The sequence below is a fragment of the Solea senegalensis genome, linkage group LG20 (genome assembly GCF_019176455.1).
Source record: "Solea senegalensis isolate Sse05_10M linkage group LG20, IFAPA_SoseM_1, whole genome shotgun sequence".
NCBI classification, from domain to species: domain Eukaryota; kingdom Metazoa; phylum Chordata; class Actinopteri; order Pleuronectiformes; family Soleidae; genus Solea; species Solea senegalensis.
Genome location: NC_058039.1, coordinates 6,511,863 through 6,524,046, shown reverse-complemented (window position 1 = coordinate 6,524,046; position 12,184 = coordinate 6,511,863). Strand labels below are relative to the sequence as shown.

At 41.5% G+C, this 12,184-nt stretch overlaps 1 protein-coding gene across 4 annotated transcripts in view; it reads right to left on the bottom strand.

Annotated features, from left to right (window-relative positions):
- Window positions 1–210: 210 nt before the first annotated feature.
- Window positions 211–12,184, bottom strand: part of ash1l (ash1 (absent, small, or homeotic)-like (Drosophila)) — a 29,469-nt gene continuing 17,495 nt past the window's right edge. For 3 of the 4 annotated variants that reach the window (XM_044053335.1, XM_044053337.1, XM_044053336.1), the window contains 15 exons: window positions 11,624–11,732; window positions 11,345–11,494; window positions 10,787–10,854; window positions 10,243–10,409; window positions 9,418–9,570; window positions 9,260–9,314; window positions 8,836–8,968; window positions 7,408–7,674; window positions 6,913–6,999; window positions 6,726–6,816; window positions 6,230–6,368; window positions 5,766–5,938; window positions 4,638–4,804; window positions 3,465–3,945; window positions 211–2,704 (listed from right to left, as the gene is read on the bottom strand). In XM_044053335.1, the coding sequence (XP_043909270.1) occupies window positions 2,613–2,704; window positions 3,465–3,945; window positions 4,638–4,804; window positions 5,766–5,938; window positions 6,230–6,368; window positions 6,726–6,816; window positions 6,913–6,999; window positions 7,408–7,674; window positions 8,836–8,968; window positions 9,260–9,314; window positions 9,418–9,570; window positions 10,243–10,409; window positions 10,787–10,854; window positions 11,345–11,494; window positions 11,624–11,732 (2,332 nt within the window). In that variant the 3' untranslated portion in view covers window positions 211–2,612. The remainder of the gene's footprint in view (window positions 2,705–3,464; window positions 3,946–4,637; window positions 4,805–5,765; window positions 5,939–6,229; window positions 6,369–6,725; window positions 6,817–6,912; window positions 7,000–7,407; window positions 7,675–8,835; window positions 8,969–9,259; window positions 9,315–9,417; window positions 9,571–10,242; window positions 10,410–10,786; window positions 10,855–11,344; window positions 11,495–11,623; window positions 11,733–12,184) is intronic. The other variant, XM_044053338.1, reaches the window with a different exon arrangement.

Sequence of the window (12,184 nt, the reverse complement as noted above, 5' to 3'; positions counted from 1 at the left end):
AAGATCAAATAAAATTACACAATCTTGCCAAAATCCATGCCATACACATGAACACAGCGCATAAAATACACACAACCATCCCAAAGGGATAATCCGGATTGTCTGTGGAGTTAAGTCTCAAAGTACCTCAGCATTTCTGTAATGTCATCGTTGTTCAACTGCACTCTCCATTCATTTCCTATGTGAGACCCAAGTATGGAAAGCACAATGTGTATTCACAATAATGTAGTGCTTTTTATTAAAAAACAAACAAAACAAAAACAAATATAAAACAAAAAGTAAAAACCAACAGCGTTGTTCATGACTTAAGAATCATAATTACAAACTTTTAACGAGTGGAAGAATTTTTTTTTGACAAACTGTACACATCACAAAATGTCCGCCAGTCTGCCATTTACAATGCTTGCATCTTATTTTGTGATTGTCTAAAAAGGACTAAACAAATCACACAAAACACACAAATACAAGTACAAGCATCATACAATGACTGCTATCACAAAACGGAACCGTTTCCTATTTGAAAGGAGAAAAACAAAAAACAATATGATATTGAGCCGACAGCGGTACTCTTGTGTCCGTCACTTTTAAAAATATCATTAACATTTTTATGTTGATTTGTTTTTTTAGTGTTCAACACTTTGCAGCAAAAAACAAGGAGTACATTTCTCCTCAAAAGTAATATTATTAACAATATTCAATGACAAAAGTGTCATCGCTGAGTCACTGTCATGTCCCAATGCCTTCTTCTGTGTCCGTTTGACATTCTTCTCGCTCATGCAGTACATAGATGAATTTAATTTATAGGCAACTAAAACTGTTTTAGTTTTCATGTCTTCAGGACAGTTACTGTGAGATTTTCTGGACATTTAAAAAAAAAAAAATCATTTTCCTCCAAGCTTAAGTGTCTTCATTATAGTAATACAAACGGAAGAAATTATAATATTATCGTTATTATAATAATCATAATACATTTAGGGCTGAGTCCTGTACAGTACAATAATAAACAAAATCCTTTGTCAAGATATTGCTTTTGGAGACACTCCTCAATGTAAAGTGTATATATTTACATAACTTGGCACTGTACAGCTTCCCGTTCCCCTCTCTCCCTCCCTCTGTCAGTGTCTCAGTCTTGTCACGTCTCTGTCAGTTTATCACACAGGGATATCGCAGGCTGTCCCTTTTTAGCAGAGGCATTTTGGGGGGGAAGAAGAAGAAATCTCATCAAATATCACAGTTTCCTTTTAAACATTCTCCATGGCAACCAGGAACATAGTTTAAAGACAAAAACGGATCCTTATTCCCATCCAGTCCCCTCCCAATATCCAGTATACACTGCCCCACCCATCTCACAGGATATAAGAAAATATGACCATCACGATACATTTCATGTTAAGTATTGTTTTCCATAGTTTTCTTAAAACTGTTAATTGCCATCAAGCCCTTAAATTTTTTTTTTTCCATTTTTTTTTTTTACTTTTTTCTTAAAAAGGTATATTTTCAAGAAATCTGGCAGAGTACAGACACACGATAAGTGTGCACGCACACTTTTGCACACAAGGCGGGCAGGGAGCACAGCTGTGTAAGGCGTTACTGTTAAAGCCAGTGTCCCCCCGCGCGCGCCTTTTTTAGTTGAGCTGGTGAATCATGTTACTTCAAAAAAAAAAAACGAAAAAAAACGGGGGCGAAGCTGACTGCCTCACGAGAAATTAAAAAAATCTAAACCTCAACAAGACACTTTGACCGACTAAAGCGCACACTCAACCTTACCTCCCCCGCCCGTTAATAAATGCACCCCCAGCCTCTTCTGTTCCTAAATGAGTAATTACAGTATAACAGGGTAAAGATAATAGACTTTTTAACTCGCTTTTTTTCCAGACTGCATCATCCAATACTGTGAGTGTTAGTGTGTTTTCATTATAGATACATTACACGGAGCTTCACAATATGCATGGTACCAAAAGTGCAGTTCGCCACCCTTGTTCTCTTTCTCATGAGCAGCATCTGAGCACACCGCTCAACTTACATTTCTACTATGCCCCCCTCCCCCCCAACAGTCCTGATGCTGATCTTCTCTCGTCTCTTACTTTTTTTTGTCATTGCAGCAAGATCCCACAAGGAGACCTCAGTATCCAGCATGCACACCCTCACTGAAGTAAAGGACTAACCCATCCATCGCTCTATCCACTCCTGTTCAGTACCACTTGTGTCATTTCTGATGCTCGCTAGTGGAATTCATCTCCCCATGTTTGTCATGTTCAATGGATTTAAGTGCATGGGTTATTTCTCCTATTTTAATGAAAAAAAAAGAAAAAGAAAAACAGGTTTTGCATCAAACTCCTTAAATAAGCAATAAGTCTGGGTCCCCTCTCTCTTCGTGCTCCTTGAGAACTTTTGGAAAGCTGAAATTGCCTCAGAGTCAGCGGTTCCTAACCCCCTCCACCGTCTCAGAGTTGAGACGACAGTCTTGGAAGAGGTAAATGGGAAGAGGCCCTCGGGGACGCACCGTGGTCCTTAATGGTCAGATCACCAACAGTGCTCTTTTTCCTCTCCTTTTTCCACACTTGCTCACAAAGTGAAAAACAGTGTGCTTGACAGGCACATGTTAAGCAATGTTATTTCCTCCCCACAAAATCACCGAAACCAAGAGTCCGTCGCCGTAGCCGCCGCCCTGCACCCTCCTCCAGGAGATAAGTGGCATCTATGGCTGTTGGAACAACAGAGAAAGAGAGAGAGAGAGAGGGGGAAAGAGAGAGAGGGAATTAGGGATCGGGTAAGAACAGCTGACACAGAATATTATATCAAAGCAACAGCAAAGGTAAAGGTGTCTCTACTGCTACGTATGCTTAAGGCTTTTAAGAGCTTAAAAAATGTCAGCAACAGTAACTTCCTAACATGAAGCCAAGACAAGTGTCTCCAAGAAACCACCTTTCTAACTTTAAGCAGAATTGCTGAGATGTCATTCTGCGCAGGCTGATCAGCAAATTCTTGTCTTTCCTTTTGTAAGACATGAGCTTCCAAGTTTTATGCTTTTTTTTCAACCTCTCAACTTTCCAAAATAACAAAAATGCCAGAAAACATTGTGGTTGCTTCATGCACACAGGCACTGCTGTCAAGACACCAAATTAATTACTACTGATATGACACCTTGAAAAAGAGACCCTGTTCTTATGAGGGAAAACAGCCCTCGGTGCCTTAGTGAGATCAATTCATTGATGACTTCTATATTTAAAACAGCGCAATACAGGACTTTTTCTGTCAACACTGAGATCAGAGATGATGATGAAAGGTTTTTGGATGATACAGATGAACACAGACTAAAAAGCAGGGTCACATCTAAGCTGTAGATTGTGTTTCCTACACCAACATCAATTGTACCCTTTCAGAAAATCAGTAAAAAATGTAAAATAAAATATGATGTGTCACAGGAATCTGAAACTTAAACCCTCATTTATTTGTTGACCTACCCCCCTGCTTTGTTCCCGGTCCCTCACCATTCTTGTTGGGAGTTCTGTGCAGCAGATCGAGCAGGATTTTGTTAAGACGTTCCCTCTGGGCCTCCCTCCTGCCCAGCGCTGGGTGGTGTGACGGCGAGGACGCCGAGGATGACGGGAGTTCAAGCATCTCCCCGATCCTCTCAGTGGAAATGTCTTCCAGCTCCTTGCGTTCCTCAGCCTCTTGCCCTTCCTCCTCCTCCTCATCTTCATCCTCATCTCCGTTCCCTTCCCGCTCCGCTGTTTTGGGATTCGCCGAAAGAAGTTCAGGATCCTGTGGAGCCACGTCCATGTCGTCCTCAACTCCTCTGCCTTCTTCTGCCTCAGGTGGGAAGTCGTCACCTCTGTCGCAGGAAGAGCCGTCGTCCTCGCAGCCCCCGGCTCCCTTTGGTCGTTCGCTCTTCCAGGCCGAGCGGCCTCCGTTCCTCTTGTAATTGTCAGGAACGTAATGAGGCTGCAAAAGTGTCAAAATCATATGTGGGTTTTATTACTTTTCTTGGTTTTGGAGAGCTAAATTGGGTTTTAGATTTGAGATGCGGTTTGAGAGGGAAGAAATAAATCAATGCGTCAATGTGTTTTAACCCCTTCTTCACCGCAGGCGGCTTCAACACTCAGTATGTTTCCATGCACAGTTACTTGGACTATGCCATTTAAATGGAATTTTGTCCATATCCCAGTGTAGAAGCTTTGGCAGGGAATGGATTCATTGAATGAAGTGTGACTGACTTCTCTATGCTAAATGGGGATGTGCCTGCTTTCAGCTTGTCAGTACTAGGCGGACACCTCCTCAGCCCACAAATGCACCAGTCTGGATTAGCTTTTCTTACTCTCGTCTTCTTCTTCTGTGTACCAGCTTCTTGTTTGGGTCCAATTAAATGTATGCGGTTAGGCTCCCAACAGCCTTATCTCAGTGTAACTAACTAACTTCACTAACTATCTACATGTACATGTATGTATTTTAAAAGTGCAGTTTTAGTGGGACTACAACAATAAATAACATTTTTCTCACACCATACCGACTGTGAGCAACAAAGGATGCTGTTATATGTTCCCTTTACACTGCAAATATTTCTCAATGTTTAGAAAATCAGCAGCAGGTGACAACACAGCAGCCCCAACCCCGTCAGGACCCCCCATTACGCTCACCGAGAAGTCTCTTTTGGGTGTGAGCCGCTTGGGGAAATGGTTAAAGGCATATGGCTTGGTGCAGACTGGGTAGCGGTTACGATGGATCTTGTAGAAAAGGTGAGCCGACTTGTCCAAGCGGTAATCACAGATGTACACGTCCTGTTCTTTCACACCCTTTGGCCGCCCTGTATGATGACAAGCATTTTGTATTAGCCAAGAACTACAACAGTTTATATTGTCAAAAAATAGAGAGCACACGCCGGTGTCATTTAAAGCCAGTTGAGGCTGATAGCTAAACCATTAGGGGGTTGTTAATCTTCATTTATCAGCACAGTTTGTTATTAATTATTACACAGTCTCACAGTAAGCCAGTAACAAGCTTTAATCAAGCATCGTGGAAACATCAGGAGCAGTCATTGAAATAATTACTCAATTGAAAGGGCGGGAAAAAAAAATCCAAGATGTGATTCAATCTAATCTAATGTAAAGTTCCAGCACTACGCAGCTCGACATGGCTCAACTGCTTTTCTTTTGCTTTTCCATTAGTGATAGTACCTGGTGCTTTTTTTGGTACCTGCTCTGACGAGGTTCCAAGCGAGCTGAGACGATACTAAAATGTGACGTGGAAAAACTGCCAGCCACTGATTGGTCAGAGAGCGTTGTCACTGGAAGAGTCATGGGCGCAACGTCCGACACAAGGGTCAAACCTAACAATGCTGAACTATAGATCAGTTAAAGAGACGTAAAAATCCCGAAACATGCGTTAATCTCTAACAATTAGCAAGGATATCTCAATATTTAACAGAAGAGTCTGGTGTATCATAACCCATTAGGCTGTATTTCAGTTCAGCGACTGTCAGACGGAGTCTGCACTCCAGTCATGCAGGAAGTACTGAACAAATGTTTTAAATTTATGGATTCTAAAGATTCAGCTCACCGAAAATAATTACTGTGTTTGTTTATGTCGTGGCAGTTTCGCATAGCTGTGCTACGATGACCCCGCCCACGTTGAGGAGGTACTATGAAGTAATGGAATGCGACGTGCCTGACACCAAACCAAAGTAGAGTCGAGTAGAAAAGAGCCAAGTAGTGCTGGAACTGTATCATGGAGAAGCGCCACATGTGGGTATGTGTGTTTTTCCTCACCCTTGCAGTAAGTGTAGAGATCAAGGACACAGCAGGTTCCCACCACTGCCTCCAGTGGGATGATCTCATAGAGCGGCATGCGGAACAACTCGTTCTGGTAGAAACGGCGTGATGGAGAATGATGTGTCTCGTGAGGACGGAAGTAGTGGTGGCCAAAGGCAAACCTCTCACCCCTTTAGAGTAAGAGTAGACAGGAGCAGCGTATTACACACTTTGACACAACAATTACAACAATAATTGCAACTAGAATAGGAGCTGCAACAATTAATCGATTTATAGCACAGAATAATTTTTTGTTTGTGGAGAACATCATCATTTCAAGGTTTGGGGAAACACCAATCAACATTTTTGATATTTTATAGACCAAAAAAATAAGATGAATCGTTAAATAAAATAACTGTTGGTTGCAGCAATAGACTAGAACTTTATTTACTGCCTAAAATGTTCAGTATATAATTACTTACTTTTCATTTTTCCAGAGTTTCTCTATTCGGAAGATGTCAAGTTTGTCTCGGTTTACATGGGACAGGAGACGGTACGACTGTCTGACGGGCTGGCCCTCAGGTGAGCGTCTGCTGTCTCTCATCAGGTACACACAATCACCTGCAAACAACACACTGATTTGCGCAATGTCTGCAATAATAAAATTCACATGAAACTGACTGCTCTACACCAAAGTCACTTGAGAGATGGAGTATAATATTTCACAATGATTGCTTTTTCATGAAAAAGAAAACAGGGTAGAATTTTGTCTCTGGCTTAGGGTTTCAAGTCTTTTTCACCATTGAACACATTCACCATCTCTGTTGGTCACAGGTTTTGTCAAGATGTGATGACATTTTAAAACCACTGGGAGTCAAATGCACGGTTTTAATGACTTTATAACAGCTATATAAGTGGAGAGCAAGTTTTTCTAAACATTAGTAAACTCATGATCACTGGTTTCTGTTTCCTCTGTACCTTGATGGAGCAGCAGGTCGTCTCTCAGGAGGCAGATGTAGTAGATAGATCCAGCCTGGGCATAGCTGGGCTGGGGTACCATGGGAACTTCCTATAGTAACATTTGAGTGAGATTAGTTTTTGACACATCCAGAAATGGAAAAGATACATTTCAGCCTCACAGCTGTTTTTGACAGGATAAACGTACTCTGTCTATCGGCCGAGGGTCACACTGCTCGCACAGGTAGTGCTCCACCTCAGACTCCAACCGCATACAGTCAAAGTGTTGCCAAACCTACAGTGACAAAAATGGATTATGTTATAAAACATATGGTCGGCTCGATGACTCCCCAACTGTTATTATCATTCTTAAAAGTGTAAACATCTGTATCTATCCTTTATAACAGGGTAGATATCCTGTACCTATCTATCTTGTATAACCTGTATAACAGAACAGAATGGCAACCGTCACAAATCCTGTATAACAGGACAGATAGGACAAACACATTTGAATATATACACTCTTTGTAACCATGGACTGACTGCGCACTCCTGCGGAAAATCTCCTTGACAAAGTACAAAGTAGTTGGGACTCAAGAGTAGCACATTCATTAAAACAGGTGGAACCTCTCACTTAGTCTATGATGGTAAATTCAAGTGAAATATAGATTTTTCACCGATTTCTTTGGACACCCAGTCTTACCATGCACTTCTCGCACTGGATCATGAGGCCTTCGTCCTTGTACATTCCACAGATGCAACGTATGATGTCATCGTCCTTGTCGTGAGACCCCAGCCCTCCTCCGTGGTGGCCATGATCCCGCTCCAGTGAATCCGAACTGTCGGCCTCGCTGGCAGTCTCACCCACAATCTCATCAATCTGGACGGCGGCTTCATGACGAGCGCTGTAGTAAGCTTTCCGTAACCGACACACGTCCCTGCCTACTGAGGACTTCCTGCCGTAATATTTCTGGTGGGAAAACAAGACAGTAAATGCAGCTGCATTCCGCTGTTTGCCGAATACAATACATTTTCAGGAAATCGTCTTTGTAGATTTGTTACTGACAGTGTGTTCTGACGCATGGCACAAGGACAACAGGACAGCATAAAGACATGACATAAATCATTTAAGGAGGCAGACAAATGCACATTTGACCCCAGTATTTTACTCTCATTATTCAACCACTCAAACAAGATTTTAGGGTGATCCGTCTGCAAAGCTACGGACAATTTGCTGCAGCACAAAGGTCGTTGGCTCAAAATGATGCATTACCTTGCTGCAGCTGCCAAAATTTTACCGACAAGGCAACACCCCACAGCTCTCAATCCAACAATAAACTACATTCCACTCATACGTTTCTTCAGCCTGACAAAAAAGGGCCTTGGGACCAGGGGGTCAATCTAATTCAGACATGCACTTCAAACTTCTCTGACTGGAAAAGTAAGCACCCCTGAGAGGTTTCAAGTGGCACTTGTTTCAAGTGCTATGCTATACAGACGCAAATCAAAACGATCTACAATGCTTCCACAGCAGATTAGGAGTTGTGTGGTTATAGCCTATTAGGGAGGGAGGTTTTAATGTGTGATAGAAGATCTGGTCTCTGAACCTTCATCCATCCATTTTCTACCGTTTTTGATGCCAATCTCAGCTGACATAAGTACACACCTGGACAGTTCATCAGACATTGCAGGGATACACACAGAGACAACTATTCACTCTCACACAGGGAGAACATGCAAACATGCAGAAAGGCCCTTGTTCCAACCGGGGTTTGAACCCAGGTCTTCTCGCTGCAAAGGCAAGATTCCTAACCACTACACCAACCGTGTGGCCCGTCTCTGAAACTGTGTTGTTCTACTGTGATACATACAAACAATCAAAATGATGCTTGCAATGCTTAATATCACCAGTCAAACAGATGCTGCAGCAAATCCAACTTGAGTCCGTTTACTGTGTGTGTAATCATACGCAGTGTGTAATCATAATGAGGTCACAAAGATGCAGAAAGAGAACAGCAAATGAGACAACTAAGTAGGAGAAATAAAATTACTATTAACTATGTAAGCAAATGCTTTTTGTAGTGCTTATTGTATGTGCATGGGACTGGTAATGGTAAAACCATCTGCCTACCTCAGCATTGCGGAAAACCTTGAGCATGTCAGTGTCAAACGCTTCAACAGTCTTGTAGTGGCCTGTGAGGATTTGCTTTTCAATGGTGCTCAGGTCCAGAGGGTCGGACACCTTCTCATAGTACTGGCTGTTCCTGATGGCACACCAAAAAAACAATAGAAAAACTTGCAATCATTTCTACTTATGATAACAGCAGCCCAGTGACAAAAAAAAATCTTTTTTCCAAACGTGAGTGTGTTATTGTTTTGGCACAGGAGTGATTACATCAACAGTGGAGAAGAATCAAAGCACAGACTGTCATGGCTCAAAACTGATAAACTGTTACACTATGTGGGTGCCGTACACTGATATACCTGATAACACTGGTCTGGAAAAGAGTAAAACATTATGAATGAACTATCGTCATGCTGGTTTGCTTTCTTACCTCTTCCGAGAGGGAAGGTTCACCAGTGGAGCAGCAAGAGTCTGACCGGCTGAATCTGAGGTAAGGCAAATGAATAACATACATGTCGTCGGTTTTACAATCATTAAATGCAGTGTATAGTATGTCGACAATGTACATTTCACCATAAAGAAACTAACCCTTGTAACTAGTGATCATATCGCAGATCTCTTTGAAGATGTGTGCAAGGCGAGCAGTACGTGTGACCTCTGTGTTTTCCTCTGCGGCGGCAAGTCTCCGTGTACGCACTGACCGTGACGTCTGCAGGGCCGAGAACTGCGTCAGGAACACATCTGGAAAACAGGGATGAGCTTTGCACATCAGCTTTCTACATAATTGTAAGTCCTTTCAGATATTATCAGGGATTAAAGCAAAAAACAAAACAAGACATTTTGTTTCAGGTCAAATTATACTCCCCAGTCATCTATGCACCAAACCACACTTTAAGAGAGGCCCCATTTTTCTGCTGTCCAGTTGCTTCCCAAAAGTTTTCATGTAAAAAAGTACAGTAGTAAGAAGTAAGAGAACTTTAATCTACTATATTTAAACCAATTAAACCAATAGCATTTTAAAAGAGGAGGGTCATTTTGAACAGTTTTTGTCTTATCAGTTTGTTCTTATGTAATTCCAGTGCTTTCAATCTTTTCAATAAAACGTATACTTTTTGCAAGGCTTGGCTTTGTATTGTAGTTAGCTACACAAGCCTTGCAGTGGCACGGTTCCAGTGTTGGCAAGACCGACCCGCCCTGAGAGCAGCATCAGTGTAATGCCTCGAAGATGTTTAGCTTGAATGGCCACAATGAAACAACAATAAAAACATGTGCAGCTGTTCTTTTTTGTCTCCATTCATTTTTTTTTAGTCAGCAACTAAAATGTTTTTGGTGTTTTTTCACATGCTGTCATGTTTCCTTGCTTTCTCAAATCCCTGTCACATACGGCTCACACCTTTGAACTCGGACACTCACCTGACTTAATGTTGCCATCGTCGCGGATGACTCCTCCCCAGCGTGTGTATATAGACAGGTTACTTGTGTCCCTCTCTCGCTCGCCCTCTCTCTTCAGGAGCTCCTGTTTTTCCCTCATCTTCTCCCAGTTCCTCAGGAGAAACACTCGGTGCTTCAGCACAAAGTTCCTGGTGGTTGAAGAAGAGAAGACAGGAGCGTGACGAAGCGTGACTGTGAGTAAAAGTGTGTCAACATCTGTTCACGTTTCCTGTCCACTTAATTTAGCAAATACAGCTTGCTTTACGCTACATACAACCATTATATTAAAGGAAATACTGACATCGAAAGCAAACCAACAAGTCAAAGTGTATGTTTGACAAGATGTTTGTCACTTGATTTATCTTAACAAGATCAAATTCTTTATATAAAGCCATGAAATCTTATTACGGTCATATTATAATCATAATCATAATCTGCACAATTCCACTAAGTAATACATTTATAACACAGATGTAACATGATCCGAATATTTATTTCTCTTTTGTGTCAGTTTGCGTGTGTTTACCTTTCTCTGTTGGACATGGGCTTCATGAGATGAGGGTAAAACTTGTTGCTGTCACTCGACTCTTCCTCCTGAAAATAAAAAAATGGTTTTATTGAAACAATCTTCACTTATAAATATAAAAATATGTTACTCCTGTTTTCTTTTACAACTTCCTTCCTACTCCACCATGTGTTTTATTGAGTGCCTGTATTTAAAATAGACCATAAAGTACATTTTAGGTCATGAAATTCAGCCCTATTTCAAAAGTAAACCCTGAGGTGTCTGAGTTACATTTTTTAGGTGCCATGGGCCCACTGAAGTACCTCTGAGACACAGACTTATTCATGGCCTACATAGACACTGCACCTGATTGCCAGGCTTGGACACAGCAAATTGATAAAAAGGAGCTATGTTGACTTTTTTTATGTAACAGTATCTAAACACTTTTACGTCAAACCATTAACCTCTCTTTTTCTCAAGTGTATTTTCTCCAGAGGGATTGTTTTTCTTTTACACAGTCTACACAATCTTAATTACAAAACACAGGTTCTCAGTTTAATATTAACATTCTTTACGCACTCTTTTTTTGAGCTGGTGTTTGGACTTCCTCTTCTCCTTAAGTCGACCCAGTCGGCGAGTCCCTCCAGTCTTTGCAGGCAGGCCGTTAATACGCTGGCTTTTACCTCCGATGATGCCCCGGCAGCTCTCTGAGCCACACTTGCACACTTGCTAAAAGGCAGGAAAAAAGTACAATGGAAAGCGATGAGTTGCATGTAGCGAGAAAATGGCTTTGTTAAAGCAGAAGCAGGTCTGAACAAATTAGTTATTCAACAAAGACATTAAAATGACATGCATCACCTGCTCCTCTGTGTTGAAGGAATGGAAGTTGTAGTCATAGGTGAGCTCAATGCCACTGTTGATGTCCTTGAGAGCAAAGAGGCCAATTCTGTACACCCCATTAACCGACCTAAGAGGAGTCCAAAAAAAACAAAAAACAGGATCAGTGAAAGCTAGCTTACGTGACACAGTCATTAAAAGAAAGCAAAATATTTAGAAAGACATTTTGATGTAATCCCTCTTCTGGACCAGTGTGTTATTTGATCTGTCCAGAAGTGGCGGGCTCTATCATAATTTCTGGGCATTCATTGCCCATATTTTATGGGGATAGTGATGTCACTCAGAAATATGCTTTGGTTAAAGCCAGAGTAACAGTAACATGGATTTTTTTTATGTATTATAACAGGAAATGTTTCCAGTCAACATGGAATCACTACACCTCACAGGTTCAGTTTATTATGCAACCAGCATGCATTCTAGCTCAGCCAAGTGTGTCCGTTACAGGTCAACAGTGAAAGATGTTGACAATGATCAACTGAGAGCTCAAAAGCTCTGTGAAGATTACATTTCAACTGCTTGGGA